The following is a 21,707-nucleotide window of genomic DNA, read 5'->3' on the forward strand; positions in this document are numbered from 1 at the left end:
TTTTTTGACATTTCAACGATATTCACATGTACAGTTCAGTGATATTAATCACGTACATCATGTTGCTCAACCATCACCCTTAACAGAAGCTCAGTGTCCGAAGTGGAATTTTTATACCATTTATATGGTTAATGGCATCAGTTCATGTAAGCTTGATACAACAGGGCTATGTCTAATTCATCAACTGGATGAAAGGGGAAAAATTAGATACCTTTCATCGATAAAGCATATTTCTCTTTTTAAAGGACATTTGGAATTATTTGATTCACACAAACGTCTGCCCTCATTTTAAAGATGAGTGAATTTAAAAGCACAGTCGTGCCATGATTGGTAAACGGCTGAACTGGGACCGAAATTCAGCTCTAAGGGATGCTCTTTTCACTATTCCACTTCTGTGTGTCCTTTTCTTCTCTACCGGTTAATTCGTGGCCATGGAGTCGATTCCGAGTCTTAGTGACCCTATAGGACAGTTTCCAAGGAGCGCCTGCCTGGTGGATTCGAACAGCCAACCGCTTGGTTAGCAAGTGAACGCTTAACCACTTCGCCACCAGGTTCCTTCCTCGCTACAGGGCACCAAATAGCTAATAAAGCTTATTTTTTTCCTCTCAAATTAATTGTTTGGCATCATATTGAAAGCTATGAACCCGCTTCTCAGAAAAATGCACACACAAAATTCCGAATACAATTCCAGGGTCTCAAGGAGCCACTGACCCCCATACATGCATTCCCCACCCTGGAGCCCAGTTTTGAAGGGCGGAGAAGGCTCCAAGTTCTTACAGCGTCGTGCTCGTTAAAAACAAGTCATATACCCCAAAGGATGGGATGTGCACCTCAAGAGAGTGGAGTGACAATGACAGCTTCGCTCTCCCTCCCACCTATTACCGCGGGACCTCCTACGCAGAACCACGCAAAAGGCGCAAAGTACCGCCCACGAGGTCATCTCGGAAACTTCCCAGGATCCAGACGCGACTCGCAGTAGTGCGCATGCTCGGGGCGGGGCGCCGGCAGAGGCGCGGCCTCGGCAGCCTCTCCTCGGCCTGCGCGCCGGGAGGATCGCCGAGTCATCGATGGCGGGGGCGCGCTCGCTCGCAGGGCCCCTGGGCCGCGAACGGGAACGGCAGTCGGCGGCCATCTTCTCTCCCAAGGCGGCTGCTTGGTAGTGCAAGTGCGGGAGTCAACACCCCTTTCCGGGTGCCCTTGGCCCCGGCGGCGAACAGTGGGGGAGACTTGAATGAGGGGGGAGGTGAGGAAGAGCCGCATCCTCCAGTGTCACCGTCCCCGTCCTCCTACTCTTCTCGGCCGCCCCCTCCCCACCCCAGAGACAGAGGCTGGGCGGGTAGAAGCCCTGCGGGAGGGTGGGCTCGGACTCGGGCTCCTGCGCCTTTCGCGGCCGCTGCCGCCGCCTCCTGGGTGTCGGCCGGGCGGCGGTGCCGGCCCTTGCCTCTTCTCCGTTTCTCCCCGCCGACCCCGGGCTGTATTTAGGGGTCAGGATCTCCTCCTAGATGGGATAAGCTGTAAAGATGTTTAGTTTTGAAGGGGATTTCAAAACCAGGCCCAAGGTGTCCCTTGGAGGAGCAAGTAGGAAGGTAAGAAACCAGCCTTTTTGTGTATTATATGTTCTTTAAAATCGTCAAGGGGAGGAAAACCATCTTGTGAGCAGAGCCGCATTTCTGGGTGCGCTCGTCTTCGGATCGTATTTTGGCAGGTGGGGTGTTCCTAGAATAAGGCTATTTCCAATCGATGCTCTCCCCACCGCAGACACCCACACCGGGGACGCGCGCCCTGCTCCGCGTGGGTGGGAGCTGACGCCTTCGACCAAAATGCGTGCACCCCGCGGCCCCGGGGTGAGGAGCTCGTTTCGTTCGCTGCCAAGTTTTATGTCTGATGTTAAAGTCGGGGTCTAGCGATACGAGGCACCCGCTAGCATGTTGCTGTTTTAGGATGCTGCTTTAAAATAAATAGTTTCGACGTGGCTCCTCCGCAATTCCAGTTTTGCTGAGCAGTACTAGGACTCTGACATGATTAAAAACCAAATGGAAGAGCTCACCGAAAGGGTTCTGGCGGCAACGTGATTGGTAAGGAGTCACTTCCTGAAATTGGGCAGTAATGGTTTCAGTTTAGCCGTCATAGGCGGGAGCTGTTTACATCACTAGTGAGGCAAAACTTGCTCGTTGCATCAATAAGGATACGCAGAAAGCCAGCCCAAAGCTTACGTGTTTTTTTTTTTTTTTTTAAAAGATCTTGAAGGAAGGGCTCATTAAGAAAAGGTCTTTGTATATTAGAATCACCAATAATTTCTCTTCATTACATTTCAGAAACTGCAAGTATGCTGAATGTGTGCTTTAAATTTAGGTAGTAAAAACAACTTTGGCACTTTTTTTTTGTAATACTAAAGGTGAAGTTAACTCTTCCAGTGCACAGGAGGCAAAGAGCAGAATGTTTCCTTGCAGAAATGCACTTTAGATACTTTATCACATTTGACATAGTGATTGCTTTTAAAATATTACCTAAAGGATATTTTCTGTTGCGAAAATAAAAGGCTATATATATTTTTAGTGTCGATAATCCCTGAAATTGAAGCAGATCTTCTATTAATTAGTACCGTGTTTGAATCTCAGAGTATGGTAATTATTCTTTATTAGTCTTTTGGAAACATATTTCTGAGGAGGCTTTAGGATGTTTTTCTATTATGATTGGTCATATAATTATTCTTATGATAATTGTTTAGAATAAGGGTGGACAAAATATGATTGTTCTGCTGTCCTCCAATTCTAAAATTTTCAACTATCCATGTCTGATGAGTGATATCTACTGATTCAGTGGAATTGCTAATAAATAACATAGCATCAGTGTTGGCATTGCTTCTGTCCCTTGCTTTCCACCACTTCTCCACTCTTCCGGCCCATGAATACCTTTTCTGCCTGTGTTTTAGTTTTACCAAATTAAGAATGAAAGTGTGGACCCTATGGATGGAAAGTTTGAGAAGTTTAATTGAATTTATTTTAGCTGCTTGTTTACCAAAGAATTTGTAAAATGCTTTTGCTTATTATTTTGACTTAATAACTGTGGGTTGGTGTATAACCCCGAGTGGATGATTGAGTGCAAGTAGGAATATACTTTTTTTTGAGTGTGCTGTGAAGGTGTATGTATGATGTTTCTCTGAGGGTAGAGGAAGGGAAACTGGCCGGGGAGTTGGGAGAGAAACATGCTGATAGTTTTCAAGTGTTGAACTTTATATGATAGTGATTGGGTTCTTCAAGCATTAGCCTCTGTTGGGTCTCTTACAGTTAGACCAAAAAAAAAAAATCAAACCTGTTGCCATGGAGTCGATTCCAACTCATAACCCTATAGGACAGAGTAGAACTGACCCATAGGATTTGCCCAGTGCAATACATCATTCGATTTCTTGACTGCTACTTCCATGGGCATTGATCGTGGATCCAAGTGCAATGAAATCCTTGACAACTTCAGTCTTTTCTGTTTATCATGTTGCTTATTGGTCCAGTTGTGAGGACTTTTGTCTTCTTTATGTTGTGGTGTAATCCATTCTCAAGGCTATAGTCTTTGATCAGTAAGTGCTTCAAGTCCTCTTCCCTTCCACAAGCAGAGTTAGGTCATCTGAATATTGCAGATTGTTAATGAGTCTTCCCCTGGTCATGATGCCACATTCTTCTTCGTATAGTCCAGCTTTTCAAATTAAATATTGAGCATAAAGTTTGAGTAAGTTTGGTGAAAGGATGCAACCCTGATGCACACGTTTCCTGACTTTAAACCATGCAGTATCCCCTTGTTCTGTTCAAATGACTGCTCTTGGTCTATGTACAGGTTCCATATGAGCACAGTTAAGTGTTCTGGAATTCCTATTCTTTGCAGTGTTATCCATGATTTGTTAGGATCCACACAGTTGAATGCCCTTGCATAGCCAGTAAAACACAGGTAAACGTCTTTTTGGTGTTCTCTGCTTTCAGCCAAGATGCACCTAACATCAGCAAAGATATCCCTCGTTCCACATCCTCTTCTGAATCTGGCTTGAATTTCTGGCAGCTGCCTGTCGATGTACTGCTGAAACCATTTTTGAATTATCTTCAGCAGAATTTTACTTGCATGTGATATTAATGATATTGTTCAGTAATTTCTGCATTCTGTTTGGATCACTTTTCTTTAGAATGGGCACAAATATGGAACTCTTTTAGTGGGTTGGCCATGTAGCTGTTCTCCAAATTTCTTGGCATAGACAAGTGAGCACCTCCAGCGCTGCATCTGTTTGGTAAAACATCTCAGTTGGTATTCTGTCCATTCCTGGAGCCTTGTTTTTCACCAGTGTCTTCAGTGTAGCTTGGACCTCTTCCTTCAGTACCATCGGTTCTTGATCATATGCTACCTCCTGAAATGACTGAACGTCAGCCAGTTCTTTTTGGCACAGTGACTCTGTGTGTTCCTAACATCTTCTTTTGATTCTTCCTGCGTTATTCAATATTTTGCCCATAGAATCCTTAAGTATTGCAGCTTGAGGCTTGAATTATTTCTTCAGTTCTTTCAGCTTGAGAAATGCCGAGCATGTTCTTCCCTTTTGATTTTCTAACTCCAGGTCTTTGTAAATTTCATTATAATACTTTACTTTGTCTTCTCCAGCCACCCTTTGAAATCTTCTGTTAAGCTCTTTTACTTCATCATTTCTTCCATTTGCTTTAGCTGCTCTACGTTCAAGAACAAGTTTCAGAGTCTTTTCTGACATCCATTTTGGTCTTTTCTTTTTTTCCTGTCTTTTTAATGACCTTTTGGTTTCTTTATGTATGATGCCCTTTATGTTATCCCACAGCTTGTTTGGTGTTCTGTCATTAATGTTCAGCGCATCAAGTCTGTTCTTGAGATGGTCTCTAAATTCAGATGGGATATAGTCAGGGTCTCTCATGGGCTTGTTTTAATCTTCTTCAGTTTCGACTTGAACTTGCATATGAGCAATTGATGGTCTGTTCTGCAGTCGGACCCTGGCCTTGTTCCTACTGATGATATTGAGCTTCTCCATCGTGTCTTTCCACAGATGTAGTCGATTTGATTTCTGTGTATTCCATCTGTTGAGGTCCATGTGTATAGTCATTGTTGATGTTGAAAAAAATATTTGCAATGAATAAGTCGTTGGTCTTGTGAAATTCTATCATATGATTTCTGGAGTCATTTCTATCACCAGGGCCATATTTTCCAACTAACTGTCTTTGTTTCCATCTTTCACATTCCAGTCATCAGTAATTATCAGTGCATCTTAATTGCGTGTTTGATCAATTTCAGACTGCAGAAGTTGGTAAAAATCTTCATTTCCTCTTCTTTGGCATTAGTGGTTGGTGCGTAAATTTGAATAATAGTTGTATTAACTGGTCTTCCTTGTAGGTGTATGTCTATTATCCTACCACTGATCAGCGTTGTACTTCAGGATAGATCTTGAAATGCTCTTTTTGATGACGACTATGACACCATTCTTCTTCAGTTTGTCATTAGCGGCATAGTAGACCATATGATTGTCTCATTCAAAATGGCCAATACCAGTCCATTTCAGTTCACTAATGCCTAGGACATCAATCTTTATGTGTTCCATTTGATTTTTGATGACTTCTAATTTTCCTAGATTCATACTTCATACATTCCATGTTCCAATTATTAATGGATGTTTGCAGCTGTTTCTTTTCATTTTGAGTTGTGCAACTTCAGCAAATGAAGGTCCCGAAAGCTTTCCTCCATCCACGTCATTAAGGTCAGCTCTACTTTGAGGAAGCAGCTCTTCCCCAGTCATATTTTGAGTACCTTCCCACATGACGAGCTCATCTTCCGGTACTGTATGTTTTGCTGCTATTCATAAGATTTTTACTGGCCAATTTTTTTAGAAGTAGACTGCCAGGGTATATGGGAAAAGCATAATATCTGCTCAGTTTTTCTGTAAACCTAAAACTGCCCCCCAAATAAAGTCTATTTATTTTTTAAAAAGGCAGTGTTCAAAGATTAAAGAGATCTGATTCTACTGCCACTGTTAGCTCAACTATCTATGGAGACTTGCAAAGGAAATTTTAAATTCTCTCGGCCTACCTGCACTATTTTTTTTTTCAGAGGTAGATCACCAGGTCTTTATTCCTAAGTCTGTCTTAGTCTGGATCTCCCCTGAAACCTGTCTACCATGAGTGACCCTGCTGGTATTTGAAATACTGGTGGCATAGCTTCCAACACCACAGCAACACATAAGCCACCACAGTATGACAAACTGACAGATATGAAGAGAACAAAAGATCATTAAAGAAGCAAGAAAGAAAGAACAGACCAAAATGGATGGCATAAGAGACTTTGAAACTTGCTGTTGAGCACAGAGAGTAGCTAAAGCGAATAGAAGAAATAAAGAAAAGAGCTGAATAGAAGATTTGAAAGGGTGGCTTGGAAGACAAGGTAGTATAATGACATGTGCAAGGACCTGGAGTTAGAAAACCAAAAGGGAAGAACACGATAGGCATTTCTCAAGCTGAAAGAACTGAAGAAAATGTTCATTCTGGTAATGTAGAGGGTGAGCAAAGAAGAGGAAGACCCTCAACAAGATGGATTGACACAGTGACTACAACAATGGGCTCAAACATAGCTAGGATTGTGTGAATGGCGCAGGATCGGGCAGTATTTGTTTCTGTTGTATGTAGGGTCTCTATAAGTTAGAAGTGACTGGATGGCACCTACGAACAACAGCAACAAAGTGTGGTACATTTGTTACAATCAGTGAACCAGTAGTGACACATTGTTATTAACTGAAAGCCATAGTTTACAGTAGGAGTAATGCATGTTGTTGTCATCATTAGGTGCCGTTGAGTCGATTCTGACTCGTAGCGACTCTGTGTACAACAGAATGAAACACTGCTGGTCCTGCGCCATCCTCAGAATTGTGCTTAAGCCCATTGTTGTAGCCACTGTGTCAGTCCATCTCTTTGAGCGTCTTCCTGTTTTTCACTAACCCTCTACTTTACCAAGCATGATGTCCTTGGTAAAGTACATATAAAATGCCAAAAAATGCCATATAATTACAGTAGCATGTGGAATAGTTTTCCCACTGCTGTCAAGACTCTGTAGGATAGAGTAGAACTGCCCCATAGGGCTTCCAAGGCCCAAAATCTTTACCAAAGCAGACTGCCACGTCTTTCTCCCACGGAGAGCTGGTGGGTTCGAACCCCTGACCTTTCCGTTAGTAGCCAAACGCTTAATCATTGCACCAGCAGGGCTCCTGCAGAATAATTTAACTGTCCTACAAATCCCTTTTGCTCTACCTATTCATTCCCTCCCCGCCCCCATAAACATTCGATCTTTTTACTGTTTCTATAGTTTTGCATTTTCCAGAATGTCTTATCATACACTATATTGCTTTTTCAGAAGCCCTGGTGATGCAGTGATTCAGCTGTCAGCTGCTAATTGTAAGGTTGGCTATCGGAATCCACCAGCCACTCCACGGGAGAAAGACATGGCAGTCTGTGTTATAAAGATTTAAAAACCTTGGAAACCCTATGGGGCAGTTCTGCTCTGTTCCATAGGGTTGCTAATCTGAGAATCAACTCCATGGCAATGGGTTTGGGTTTTTTGGTATAGTCTTTTCATACTGGCCTCTTTCACTTACTAATTTGCATTTAAGGTTCCTCCAGGTTTTTCTGTGGCTTGATAGCTCACGTCTTTTTATCATTGACTGATATTCTATGGATGCACCACAGTTTGTTTTTTGTCATTCTCCTATTAAAGGTCATCTTGATTTCTTCAGTTTTTGGTAATTATGAGTAACATTGCTGTAAATATTTGTGTGCAGGATAGGTTTTTGTGTCGACTTGAATTTTCAACTTGTTTGGATAAATACCTAGGAGCATGGTTGCTGAATCATATTGTAAAACTATGCTTAACTTTGTAAGAAACTGTCAAACTGTCTTCAGAAGTGACTACCAGCAGTGAATGAGAGTTCCTGTTGTTCCATGTCCTCGCCAGCTTTTGGTGCTCTAGTGTTTTGTATTTTAACCATTCTAACAGGTTAGCGAATAACAGTGCAAGCAACAAAACAACAACAGGTGTGTAGTGATATCTCGTTTTAATTTGCAGTTCCCTAATGATGTTGAGTACCTTTTCATATGCTTATTTGACATTGGTATGTGAGGTGTCTATTTAGATCTTTTGCCATTAGGTTGTTAGTTTTGGGTTTTTTTTTTTTTTAATTGTAGAATTTTGAGTGTTCTTTGTGTATTTTGGATCCAAGTCCTTTATCAGATATGTGGTTTGCAACTATTTTCTCCCAGTTCTTTGGCTTGGCTTTTTATTCTCTTAATAGTGTCTTTTGCAGAGCAAAGTGTTTAATTTTAATGAAGTCTAATTTATCAGTTTTTTCTTTCATGAATCATGCTTTTGGCCATGTAGATTTCCTTCTATGTTATCTTCTGGAAATTGTGTATTTTTGTGTTTTACATTTAGGTCTGTGATCCATTTTCAGTGACTTTTTTTTGTGAAAGGTGTCAGGTCAGTGCTACATTAATTGTTTTGCATATGGATGCCAGTCGTTCCAGCACCATTGTTGAAAACACTATCCTTTCTCTATTGAATTGCCTTTGCTCCTTTGTCAAAGATGAGTTGACTGTATTTGTGTGGGTCCTTTTCTGCCCTCTCTGTTCTGTTCCATTGATCTATTTGTCTGTTTTTTTCACCAGTAAGACACTGTCTTGATTACTGTAGTTTTATATTTTATAGTAAGTCTTGAAGTCAGGTAGTTTCAGTCCTCCAATGTTGTTTCTCTTTAGTAGTGGGTTGGCTATTCTGTTGCCTTCCCATATAAACCTTAGAATCAGTTTGCCAATATCCGTAAAATAGTTTGCTGAGATTTTGATTGGGATTTCTTTGAATCTGTAGATCAAGTAGGGAAGAATTGACATCTTAATAATATTGAGTTTTCCTGTTTGTGAACATAGAATATCTATTTAGATTTCCTTTGATTTCTTTTACCTGAGTTTTGTAGTTTTCTTTATGTAGATCTAATATATATATGTATATATTTGTATATATGTATAAATTTGTTAGACTTGTACTTAAGTATTTCATTTTTTTGGTGCTGTTATAAAGGGTATTGTGTTTTTAAATTCAAATTACAGTGGTTCATTTCTGGTAGATAGGAAGGCGTTTGACTTTTGTATAATCTTATATCCTGCAACCTTGGTATAATTGCTTTTTAGTTTCAGGGGTCTTTTTGTCTATCCTTTGGGATTTGCTACATAGACATTCATATTATCTGTAAACCAAGGCAGTTTTCTTTCTTATTTTCCAATCTGTATACCTTTTACTTCATTTTCTTGTCGTACTGCGTTAGCTAGGACTTCTAGTACGATGTTGAATAGAAGTGTTGAGAAGGGACTTCTTTGCCTTGTTCCTGATCTTAGGGGGAAAAATCTATTTTCTCAACATTAAGTATGATGTTAGTTGTAGGTTTTTTGTAGATGTTTATCAAGTTGAGCAAGTTCCTTTTTATTCTTAGTTTGTTGAGAGTTTTAATCATATGGTTATTGAGTTTTGTCAAATACTTTTACTGAATCTATTGAAATGATTTTTCTTATTTAGCTTGTTGATATTATGAGTTACTTTAACTGATTTTTGAACACTGAACCAGCCTTGTATAGTTGGAATTAATCCCACTTGGTTATGGTCTATAATTATTTTTATGCACTGTTGTATTCAATTTGCAAATACTTTGGTGAGGATTTTGCATCTATTTCATGAGAGATATTGGTCCGTAGTTTTCCTTTTTTGTAGTATATTTATCTGATTTTGGTATTAGGGTAATAATAGTCTCATAGAAAGAGTTATAGGGCTTGCCGAAGACAGCTACTATAATTTTGATTCCCCGTTTTGAATAGGTCTAGGCTAGTCTTAAGATTGTAAGACCACTGGCTAGCTTTATGAAATGGCCTTCTATTGTGTAACTGAAGGTCTTAACTAAAATATTTGAATTTAAGAAAAAAAATTTATGCTATTATGTTTTAAAAAGCAGACACTTGGTATATGTGATATCATAATATTCCGTATACATTGCTGGGAACATAAAAGCTGTGTTTTTCTTAAAGATCTGGCATTGAGTAAAATAGGGGTATTTTCTAAGATCAAATTAAGAAATATTAACTTATTGTCAGGACTACTATTATTACTTTATTGTTTTATCTGGCAGCACCACCTCTGTTCCCTTGAATACAGTTGTGCTACAGTTTTCACATATGAGACCAAAAAATTTCATTCCTTGTGGCAGATAAGATCAGGAGTTCTGAGATTCTGATTCTTTTGGAAACCAAGCTGAATGGAAGGGAGGCTAAGACTTACTTGAGACTAGTTGCCTAATTTTCTTTGGACTTTTCATTGGGGCCAGCGATAAGGCAAACGAGGCACCTAGGTTGCAAAATTTAAGGAGGTGCTCCCTCTCAGGTTGTGCAAGCGTACGGGTGTTAAACAGACGCTTACAACTCTCCCACTTGGCTTGAGTGTGTGCTGAGTTTCCTGAGTTGCAGAGTTAATTCATAACTAACTAGGTCTCTTAACAAAGATAGTCTCATAAAACTGTAGAACCTCAAAATAGATTCTTGGAAAAGTGGTAAGGGTTTCCCTTGTTGTCCTGTCTATGATTTTTCTTTATTCTGGTAACTTTTATAGAATGCAGGTGCCTAGAAGCTTGGAAGTTAAACATCTTATTCTTTGACTGTGAACCCTTATTTTTACCTTCAAAGTAGCTGCTTTCTAACATGTCCTTGTTTTCTATGCCATGGACCTCTTCATGCCTTTCTTACATCATTTGTCAGTATGAAGTCAGGAATGGGAGCAGTCTTCTGTTTGTGTGTCTCCATCTGCTTTCACTGGTCATCACATTTTTTGCTGGTGATCTAGAGAACATTTTAACAATACATATTGTTTTAGGCTGGGTTCTCTAGAGAAGGAAAATCAGCAAAGCATATGAATATATAGAGAGAGTGATTTATATCAAGGAAATGGCTCATGTAGTTGTAGAGGCTGGAACGTCCCAAGTTTGTGGGTCAGGCTGGAGGCTTTTCTTGATTCACGTAGCTACAGGGGCTGGCGAACCCAAGATCAGCAGGTCAGAGAGCAGGGCTCTGGTTCATAGGTTGCAAAGACCGACTGTCATGGATTGAATTGGGTCCCCCAAAAGTATCTGTCAACTTGGCTAGGTCATAATTCCCAGTATTGTGTGATTGTGTAATTTGATGTGATTTGCTTATGTGTTGTAAATTCTATCACTATGAGGAGGTTATACATGATCTTCATACGTATTGTGAACTGTCACTACGATGAGGTTATACTGATGATGTCTACAAGATTGGATAGTGTCTTAAGCCAATCTCTTTTGAATATAAAAGAGAGAAGTGAGCAGAGACACATGGGAATCTCATACCACCAAGAAAGCAGTGCCGGGAGCAGAGCGTGCCCTTTGGACCTGAGATTCCTGCACAGAGAAGCTCCCAGACCAAGGGAAGATTGATGACATGGACCTTCCTCCAGAGCAGACAGAGAAAGCCTTTCCCTGGAGCTGATGCCCTGAATTTGGACTTGCAGCCTACTGGACTGTGAGACAATAAACTTCTCTTTGTTAAAGCCATCCACTTGTGGTATTTGTGTTAGAGCAGCACTAGATGATTAAGACACCAACGATTCCCAAGATGGGCAGACAAGATGCCATGTAAGCTGCTAGTTCAAGTCCCAAGAACCAGAGGTGTTTTCTAACTAATGTTCCTTTTTCTTTGTTTCCAGCTTTTGCATTCCAGTCATCAGTAATTATCAGTGCATATTGATTACATGTTTGATCAGTTTCAGACTGCGGAAGTTGGTAAAAATCTTCAATTTCCTCATCTTTGGCATTAGTGGTTGGTGCATAGATTTGAATATTAGTCATATTAACTGCTTTTCCTTGTAGGTGTATGGATATTTTCCTGTCACTGATGGCACTGTACTTTATGATAGATCTCAAAGTGTTCTTTTTGACAATGAATGTAATGCTATTATTCTTTAAGTTGTCTTTCCCGGCATAGTATACCATGTGATGGAACCCTGGTGGTATAGTGGTTAAAGTGGTTGGCTGCCAACCAAAAGGTCAGCGATTTGAACTCACCAGCCACTCTGCAGGAGAAAGATATGGCAGTCTGCTCTTGTAACGATTTATAGCCTTGGAAACCCTATAGGGTCACTGTGAGTCAGAATCGACTCGACGGCAGTGGGTTTGGTTTTAGGATCTTAACATATTAGTGCTTAAAAAATGATGGCATTCTTTCCTTACGTACAATGATGTCTTACCTAGAATGATGATTCAGTAGTTACTGACTATGTAAATAATAAAACAGTGAGTTACAAAACAAAGCTTGTCAAATAAATTATTTGTTTTTCTAAAGATATTTTGATGAAACTGTTAATTCTGAGAAAATTAAATAACCCTACACCTTGTTTAGAAATGTAAAAAGGAATAAAACTGGAAAAATAGAGAACTGGCTTAAACTGCCATTTTCCCAAACAAGACTGACCTGACTGTATGCTGGCTTTTCCTTGTGAACTGATAAATTCTTTTGTATACCGTGGTGTACAATGAGTTCCTTTTTATGGCCTTTCTGGCCCTGGGTTTGCAATCTGCCTTTGAGACTTGGTTGGGTTACAGTGTGCCAAGTGATTGGTTGGGCTACAATCCTGCTAGGGAAGCCCCACCTTGAAATTGAGGAGGTTTCCTATATAAACTGCTTATCTCACAGAGATTTTTGTGGCCTCCTGATCAACAAGAGCCGGGGAGGGGGCGGGGACATTTTCGGGACACAGGGCCCTGTGCTGACAACACCCGAGATCTGGTATAGAGCTGTACATGGGTAAAGGGCTGAAACACTGAGCCAGTAACACTAAAGACCAGGAGAAATGGCCACAGTGAGAGCAGCAGCAGCAGCAGGGCTGAAGTGACCAGCACAGCAGAGCCCCAGCGGTGGCATGTACAGCAAGAGCAGGTTGGCAGTGGCAGTGGCAGCATGAGCAGCAGGAGCCACAAGGTCCACAGAACAGAACTGTGGTGGCAGCAGCAACTGGGCCAAAGCACAGCAGAGCAGAGGCTTGGGCACAACCCATGGAGGCATTGTCACGAGCCCGCAGAGCCTTGGGCACACCCCGTGCAGGGGTTGTCACCAGCCCACAGATACTTGGGTGCTCCCCATGCAGGGGTTGTCACGAGCCTACAGAGCCTTGGGCGCACCCCGTGCAGGGGTTGTCACAAGCCTGCAGAGCCTTCGGCACACCCCGTGCAGGGGTTGTCACCAGCCCACAGATACTTGGGTGCTCCCCGTGCAGGGGTTGTCACGAGCCTACAGAGCCTTGGGCGCACCCCGTGCAGGGGTTGTCACGAGCCTGCAGAGCCTTGGGCGCACCCCGTGCAGGGGTTGTCACGAGCCTGCAGAGCCTTGGGCGCACCCCGTGCAGAGGTTGTCACAAACCTGCAGAGCCTTGGGCGCACCCCGTGCAGGGGTTGTCACGAGCCTGCAGAGCCTTGGGTGCATCCCGTGCAGAGGTTGTCACGAGCCTGCAGAGCCTTGGGCGCACCCAGTGCAGGGGTTGTCACGAGCCTGCAGAGCCTTGGGCGCACCCCGTGCAGAGGTTGTCACGAGCCTGCAGAGCCTTGGGTGCACCCTGTGCAGGGGTTGTCTGCAGAGCAGTTCTGCTTCAAGAACTGTTGTGATGTCAGCATAGAGCTGAGGCCGCCCAGGGCTGTCCAGAGACTGCTGGTTGAGAACTGGACCAGTTAGCTGTGGGAGCAGAGCCAGTCAAAAGGAGCCACGAAGAGAGAGAACCCGGGACTGAACCACAGTGCACGTGCTGACACCTGAGAGACAACATCCCACTTCCCCAGGGATGTAAGAGTAAACATTTGGAAGGATGATTTTGGGAAGGGTGGGCAGGTCTCCTTTGAGACAGTCCTTCTGTGGTTCAAAGTGGGGCATGCATAGAGGAGTCTCTGTTCCCTCTAAATAATACAAATGGCTTTCACTTTGCCAACACTGTATTAGTATCTTATGTATGTGATTCAATCAGACTGTATAAACGTAGACCCCATGGAGGGGTTGATGCTAGCAGTTGGGGTCTTCATTCTACTTGTGGCTGTTTGGGAACTTAGGTCCACCTCTGAGACAACCTGCGTGTGCAGCACACACTGCTTGGCAACTTGCAGGTTCCTGTATTATCCTGCCTGAAGTGCCATCTATTATGCAGTTTGAGTCAAGCTTTTTCTTCAAAAAAGCTTCATGACTTTGTGAATTCTCTTAATTAGATCATTTACCTTTTTATATTTAACCACCCATGGAGAGAATTTAAAAAAACCTGTTGATGTCGACTTGATTCCGACTCATAGTGACCCTGTCGCTATGGAGAGAATAGGGATATGTAATTGATTTAAGGGAAATAAATTTTGGAATTTTTAAGTTAGAGCTTTTGGACAATCACCTTGACAACCATAGGACAATAGGTAGACTCATCAGGATGTGGAAAGAGATAAGCGAAGTAGGAAGACATTGAAATAAAATTTTTGCCATTTCAGAACTTTTTGGGACAGTGTTATACCAGGATAAAAGGAGAAAGCTTGTTTTTCTTGTCTTCTAGTACCATGAATATCCTTTTCCCAGATACCCAGACAATTAGTATAATACTATATTAGTGTCATAAGCGTTTGTATGCTGGAATGGGATTCTTATTACTGTTTACATATTAACATTGTTGCCACCATCTGGAAGGAACAGCATGGACAAAGGTGTCCAGCCATGGAGAAGTAGTACGGAGTCAACTACAGATTGTTCACTGACTGGAATAGAGGGTGTGCAGAGAGTAGTAGGGATGGTAGAAGAGAAGGGTAGTCAGGGGCCAAAACATTAAAAAATATTGCATGTCAAACTAAGGCATATTCAAGGAGCATTGGAGAGTCATTGAAGGATGTTAAGCAGTGAAGTGCTATTGATAGTGTTTATGTTTTAGAAAGATGATTGTGGTGGTAGTATGGATGATTGATTCAAAATAGGTAAGCTGAAGGCAGGGCAACTAGGTAAGAGACTACTGAAAATTCTGCAGTAGAAGAATAATGGTGGCCTAAAGTGAATTATGAATTATGGTGTTAGTGAAGAATATTGAGTGTACTGTGGACTGCCAGAAGGACAGACAAATCTGTCTTGGAAGAAGTACAGCCAGAATGTTCATTAGAGGCGAGGATGGCGAGACTTTGTCTCACATACTTTGGACTTGTTATCAGGAGGGACCAGTCCTGGGAGAAGGACATCATGCTTGGTAGAGCATCAGTGAAAAAGAGGAAGAACCTCAGTGAAATGGATTGACACAGTGGCTGCAACAGTGGGCTCAAGCATAACAACAATTGTGAGGCTGGCACAGGACCAGGCAGTGTTTTGTTCTGTTATACATAGGATTGCTATGAGTCAGAACTGACTCGATGGCACCTGTCTTGGGCTGGGTTTTCTAGAGAAGTAAAACCAGTAAAACGTATAAATATATATATAGAGAGAGATTTATATCAAGGAAACAGCTTATACGATTGTAGAGGCCTCTGCCAAGTCACACAGCCGTAGACACTGGTGAGCCCAAGATCGGCAGGTCAGAGAGCAGGGCTCCTGCTCACAGGCTGTGAAGGTTGACAAATTCCAAGGTTGGCAGGCAAGACCACAAGGTTTCTCCTGATTCACGTAGCTGCAGGGTCTGGCGAACCCAAGATCGGCAGGTCAGATAGCAGGGCTTCGCTCGCAGGCTGTGAAGATCGATGAATCCCAAGTTTGGCAGGTAAGCTGACAGCTCAAGTCCCAAAAACTGGAGATGAGACGACAGGAGGCAGCTGCAGGATCCAGAGAGAGCAAAAAGTCAGAACGTCTGCTTACATCAGATGCAGGCCACACCCCCAAGGAAATGACCTTTCATCTGATTGGCTACTCACAGTATATTCAATCATGGGAGTGATCCCATTTAAACACTGAGAATCATGGCCCAGCCAAGTTGACACACAATCTTAACCACTGCAGCACCTGACAAACTCTAAGGCAGTAGGAACCGGAGTAGGAGTGAATTGATTCAAGAGATATTTAGGAGGTAAAATTAGTAAACTCTGCTGCTAATAGGACTCTGGGAATGAGGAGGAAAAAAGAGGCTAGGATCCCTGTAGGTTTTGTATGGAATGATTAGAGTGGACAGTGACTCCATAAACAGTTATTTTGGGAATTGAAGCAGGTTTGAGAGGGGAGACAATGCTGAATTTGAGATACTTGTGGAAATGTTTAGTAGGAAATTGGGAATAATCGAGTTTTGGATGGAGATTGGGAGTTATCAGTACATGGGTGGTAGTTGAAATTGTTAGATGAAATCATCAAGGAGCTAAAAAAAAGGTGATTATCTGAGAAGAGATGTGGACTTGGAACAAAACTCTAAGGAACACCAACCAAAACCAAACCCATCAAGTCGATTCTGACTCATGGCAGCCCTATAGGGATTGAGCTCCATAGAGTTTTTTTGGCTGTAATATTTATGGAAGCAGATCGCAAGAGTTTTCTTCCGTGGTGCTGCTAGTTGGATTCAAACCACCTACCTTTCAGTCATTAAGAGCAAACCATTTGCGCCACCCAGAGACCTTCGAGGAACACCAGCAGTTACAGAAAAAAGCAGAGAAAGAGGGGCATGAGAAGGAGATTGTTACGTCAGGATGGTGGAAATGGAAAGTCAGCATGTATTTCTAATGTGTGGGTGGAAATACATTTATCATCAGACAATCAACATGTTTTTATTGAGTGAGGGATGAACCAAGGCAGAGTGTAAAAAAGCACGGTTGTTGAGGACCATATATCCTTTTGTACTGATTTTGTGGTTGTTTTTGCTGTAGCCATAAATGTGTCCTATTGACTGACCATATATTTGGGCTCCAGGTTGTCCGAAAGCCAATAGGTGAATTGTTCAATCTATTTTCTAAAACTAAAATTTTACTTTTTAAAATTATGCATGCTTACTGTAGAGAAATTAGAAAATACTGACATACAGAAAGAAGGAAATGTTTGTTCAGTCTGTGCCCATTTTTAAATTGGGTTATTTGTCTTTTTATTATTGCATTGTCAGAGTTCTTTATATATTTTGAGTACAAGTTCCTTATCAGGAAATATTTTCTCCCATTCAGTGGGTTGCCTTTTCATCTTCTTGGTGTTGTTTGAAGTACAAAAGTTTTAAATCTTGGTTAAGTCCAGTTTATCTGTTTTCTCTTTTGTTGCTTGTGCTTTTGGCATCGTCTCTAAGAAACTTTTGCCAAATCCAAGGTCATGAAGATTTGCCTCTATGTTTTCTTCTAAGAGGTTTATCGCTTTAACTCTTACATTTAGGCCTTTGATTCATTTTGAGTTAATTTTTGTGTATGGTGTGAAGTAAGTGTCCAACTTCCTTCTTTTGCATGTGGCTCTTCAGTTGTCCTAGCACCATTTGTTGAAAAGACTACTTTTCCCCCCATTGAATGGTCTTGGCACCATTGTTGAAAATAGGTTAACCATAGATACATGGATTTATTTCTGGACTTTCAATTCTATTCCATTTATATGTTTGTCTTTATGCCAGTACCCTACTATCTTACTATTTAATTGTAGTAAATTTTGAAATTGGAAAGTATGTCTTCTAACTTTATTCTTTTTCAAAATCGTTTTGGCTATTTTGGGTCCTTTGCTATTCCATACGAATTGTACTATAAGTTTGTCAATGTCTACAAAGAATTTAGCTGGGATTCTGCAGTGCAGTTAATTACTTCTGTGTGTGGCCTTTCTAGCTATGGTCTTGTGACTCCTACCCAGGTGTTTGGGTCGAACTGTGCAAATAATTTTGGCCCACTGAGGGGATTGGTCAGTTTTGCCTTAAAAGAGAGCCAATTCCAGAGTAGAGAGGAGAGCCCACGACCACCAAAGAAGGAAAGACCCACAGCAGAGACCCACAGGAGATGGAGCAGTGGTCTTCTGGCCCATGGATCAAGAAAGCTGAGTGCCTTCGGGCGGAGACTGAAGGCCAGGGAGAAGTCTGTGCCTGACTCACGAATTTGGGACTTCCCAGCTTCCACAACCACATGAGCTATTCCCTTTATATGGTTTGTGAGTTCTGTGAGACGTTGCACAGAATTAGGAAACTCAAAGACAGGAGGGAGAGTACTGGAGCGAGAGGGAGTAGTTGATGTTAGAGATGATGGAGTGGTACAGCAGCTTGGAAAAGTTAGACGTTTGGGATATCTTTAACCTCTTTTCCATAGGAACCAGCTTTGTGCTGATCGTTATAAAAGAAATTATTTGTTTATATTCTGTGGGGATTGCATTGACTCTATAGTTCAGCTTGGGAAGGATTGCCATCTTAATATTAAGTCTTCCAATTTGTGAACGTGGAATTTTTTTCTAGTTATTTAAATCTTTAATTTCTTTCAATAATGCTTTGTAGTTTTCAGAGTATAACTTTTACACTACTTTTGTTAAATTTATTCTTGTTTTTTTCTTTTTGATGCGATTGTAAATGGAATTGTTTTGTTAATTTCATTTTTTAATTGTTCGTTGCAAGTTTATAGAAATATAATTGATTTTTTAAAATAATATTTTATTGTGTTTTTGGTGAAAGTTTCCACAGCAAATTAGGTTTCCACTTAACAATTAGTACACAGATTGTTCAGAGACATTGTTTACGTTTTTCACAATGTGTTAACATTCTCGTTAATTTCGTTCTAGATGTTTTATCTCCAGTTATCTGGTTTCCCTGTTCCCTTACCCTTTTGTCTTTGGTTTAGAGTAATTGTTGACGGTTTGCTCTGATACAGATGCTTTTTTAAAAGATGCACAGTACTCACTGGTAATATTCTTTATTTTATGAGCCCATCTGTTTAGCTAGAAGAAGATCTCGGGGTAGTTTCCATTCAAGGTTTATGGAGTATCTCAGGGCAGTAGTCTCAGGGAGTCTGGTCCAGTAAGTCTGAAATTTTTTAAGAATTTGAGTTCTGCGTTTTTCTCCCATTCAGTCAGGGCCCATCTGTTGTGGCCCTGATCAGAACGATCCTTAGTGGTAGCTGTGCACCATCTAGTTAATTCTTCTGGTCTCAGAGTAGTCGAAGACAGTGGTTCATGTAGACTGTTAGGCCCGTGGACTAGTTTCTTCACTGAGTCTTTGGTTTCCTTCTTTCTCTTTTGCTCCGGATGAGAGAAGAGACCGATTGTCATATCTTAGATGGACTGTCGCAAGCTTTTAAGACCCCAGGCTCTACTCACCAAACTAGGATGTAGAACATACCCAAAACCAAACCAAAGCCATTGTTGTTGAGTCAGTTTTGTCTCATAGCGACCCTGTAAGGCAGAGTAGAACTGTCCCATAGGATTTCCAAGGCTGTAATCTTTACGGAAGCAGACTGCCACATCTTTCCCCCATGGAGTGACTGCTGGGTTTGACTCAGTGACCTTTTGGTTAGCAGCCAGAAGTTTAACTACTGTGCCACCAGGGCTCCTTCATGTAGAACATAAACTTTATGAGCTATATTATGCCAGTTGACTAAGTTGTCCCATGAGACTATGGTCCTAAGTCTTCAAACCCAGAAAACCAATCCCATGAGATGTTTGGTTATGTCTAAGAAGTATCCGTAACTCTGCCCCAATGTGCTTTATTATGTTTATGAACATGCGTGGGTGCATACACGTATATGCGTATACATGTAACCCATTGCTGTCGAGTTGATTCTGACTCATAGCAACCCTATAGGACAGAGTAGAATTGCCCCATAGGGTTAACCAAGGAGTGGCTGATGGATTTGAAATGTCGACCTTTTGGTTAGCAGCTGAGCTCTTAACCGCTGCGCCACCAGGGCTCCTCATATACATGTAGCTATGTGTATATATGCAGACATATACACACATATACGTATCTGTATACATATGTGCGTACATATGTAATCACACGTGTATTTTTTGGTTGTAAAATTATATATGTCGTAGCGTTTACTAAAAATGTTCTTTGTGCATGTGTGTGACTGCACTTAGTGACATCTCGGTCAGGCTGTGCGGAGTTCACCCACATTTGGTGTTACCTTTCCCATCACCAAAAAAATGACAAGTGTCTACTATCTAAAGAGTGAACCCCCTCTTAAAAGCCCGCCTTCTCAGGCATAACAAAATAAAACAAAAAAACAGGAGGAAACAAATCTGCAATCAGTAAATGAGGAAAATAACTACTGAATGTCCCGAAGACAGCAGACAATATCAAAACATTTACAAAAACGGGAGTGGATGGTTCCAGTAGGCGTCCAAAATAAAACACCAGATGACTTTCCAGTAGAAGAAAAGGCACTGGAACTACCTGATGGGGAATTCCAATCTTCAATATTTAGAGCTATCCAAGAGTTGAAGTAAAAAGCAGATAAAAATGAGGAAAAAACAGACAAATTCACGGAAAATACAGACAAAAAATGGAAGAATTCAGGATAATAATAAAGGAACAAAATTCTAAAATAAATTCACAACTAGAAATCATACAAAAACAACAATTAGAAATCCGAAAGATCAACAACAAGATTTCAGAAATGGACAGTGTCATTGAAGGGCAGAGGACCAAGTTTGAAATGATAGAAGACAGGGATCAGAAAAATTGAAGACAAACACTTGGGTACAGCTCTGAGGAAAAATCAGTAAAAAGAACGAAGAAAAATGAAGAAGCCCTGAGAATTATGTGGGATACAGTCAAAAGCAAGAATTTTCGAGTGATTGGAGTTCTAGAATGGGGGAGGAAACAGAAAACACAGAGTGGGTCATTGAAGAACTGCTGACAGAAAACTTCCCCAATATCATGAAAGATGAAAAGCCGACCATCCAGGAAGCTTAACGAACCCCATATAAGATAGACCCCAAAAGAAGATCACATGGCATATCATAATCACACTTGCTAAAACCAAAGACAAAGAATCCTGAGAGCAGCTCGAGAAAAACAGATAGTCACGTGCAGAGGAGAAACAATAAGACTAAGCTCAGATTATTGCGCAGAAACCATGCAGGCAAGAAGGCAGTGGGATGACATATATAAAACCTTGAAAGAAAAAAAATTGCCAGCCAAGAATAATATATCTTGCAAAACTCTCCTTCAGATATGATGGTGAAATTAGAACATTTCCAGAGAAACAGAAATTAAGGGAATATGTGAAAACTAAACCAGATATACAAGAATTATTAAAGGGAGTCCTTCAGTCTGAGAACAAACAACATCAGACCACAGGAGGATCTAGGATGCAGGATTGTACCAGCCAGATACCAATCTAGGAAATGAACTCTCAAGGACTATCCAAACCCAAAAGAATTACAACAGGGAACCAGAGAGGTTAATCTGTAAATGATAACAATATCAGAACAATAAAAGAGGAAATAAATGGTGCAGGCATAGAACCTTCTAATGGAGAGGACGGCGAGGTGATACCAAGTAATAATAGACTCCTTCAAACTTAGAAAGATAAGGGTAAATTTCACGGTAACCACAAAGAAAGTTAACAAACCTACTCATCAAAATAAAGAAGAAAAACATAAAGTCTTAGTAAAAACAAAACCTACAAAAACAAAAGAAAGGAAAAAAAATCCACAAATAAAAAGAATTCAGCACAGGAGAGTAAGAGGAACAAAGAAAATGTCAGC

At 41.2% G+C, this 21,707-nt stretch overlaps 1 protein-coding gene across 3 annotated transcripts in view; it reads left to right on the forward strand.

The window, feature by feature from the left end:
- Positions 1–1,025: 1,025 nt before the first annotated feature.
- Positions 1,026–21,707, forward strand: part of UBE3C (ubiquitin protein ligase E3C) — a 239,318-nt gene continuing 218,636 nt past the window's right edge. For 2 of the 3 annotated variants that reach the window (XR_002823455.1, XM_004372762.2), the window contains exon 1: positions 1,264–1,586. Coding sequence is in view for 2 of the 3 variants with exons in the window: in XM_004372762.2 (XP_004372819.1) it covers positions 1,521–1,586 (66 nt within the window). In the remaining variant the exon portion in view is untranslated. Of the gene's footprint in view, positions 1,244–1,263; positions 1,587–21,707 lie in introns of those variants that run through there. The other variant, XM_023727980.1, reaches the window with a different exon arrangement.

Source organism: Trichechus manatus, unplaced genomic scaffold, assembly GCF_000243295.1.
Source record: "Trichechus manatus latirostris isolate Lorelei unplaced genomic scaffold, TriManLat1.0 scaffold00020, whole genome shotgun sequence".
Taxonomy (NCBI): Eukaryota; Metazoa; Chordata; class Mammalia; order Sirenia; family Trichechidae; genus Trichechus; species Trichechus manatus.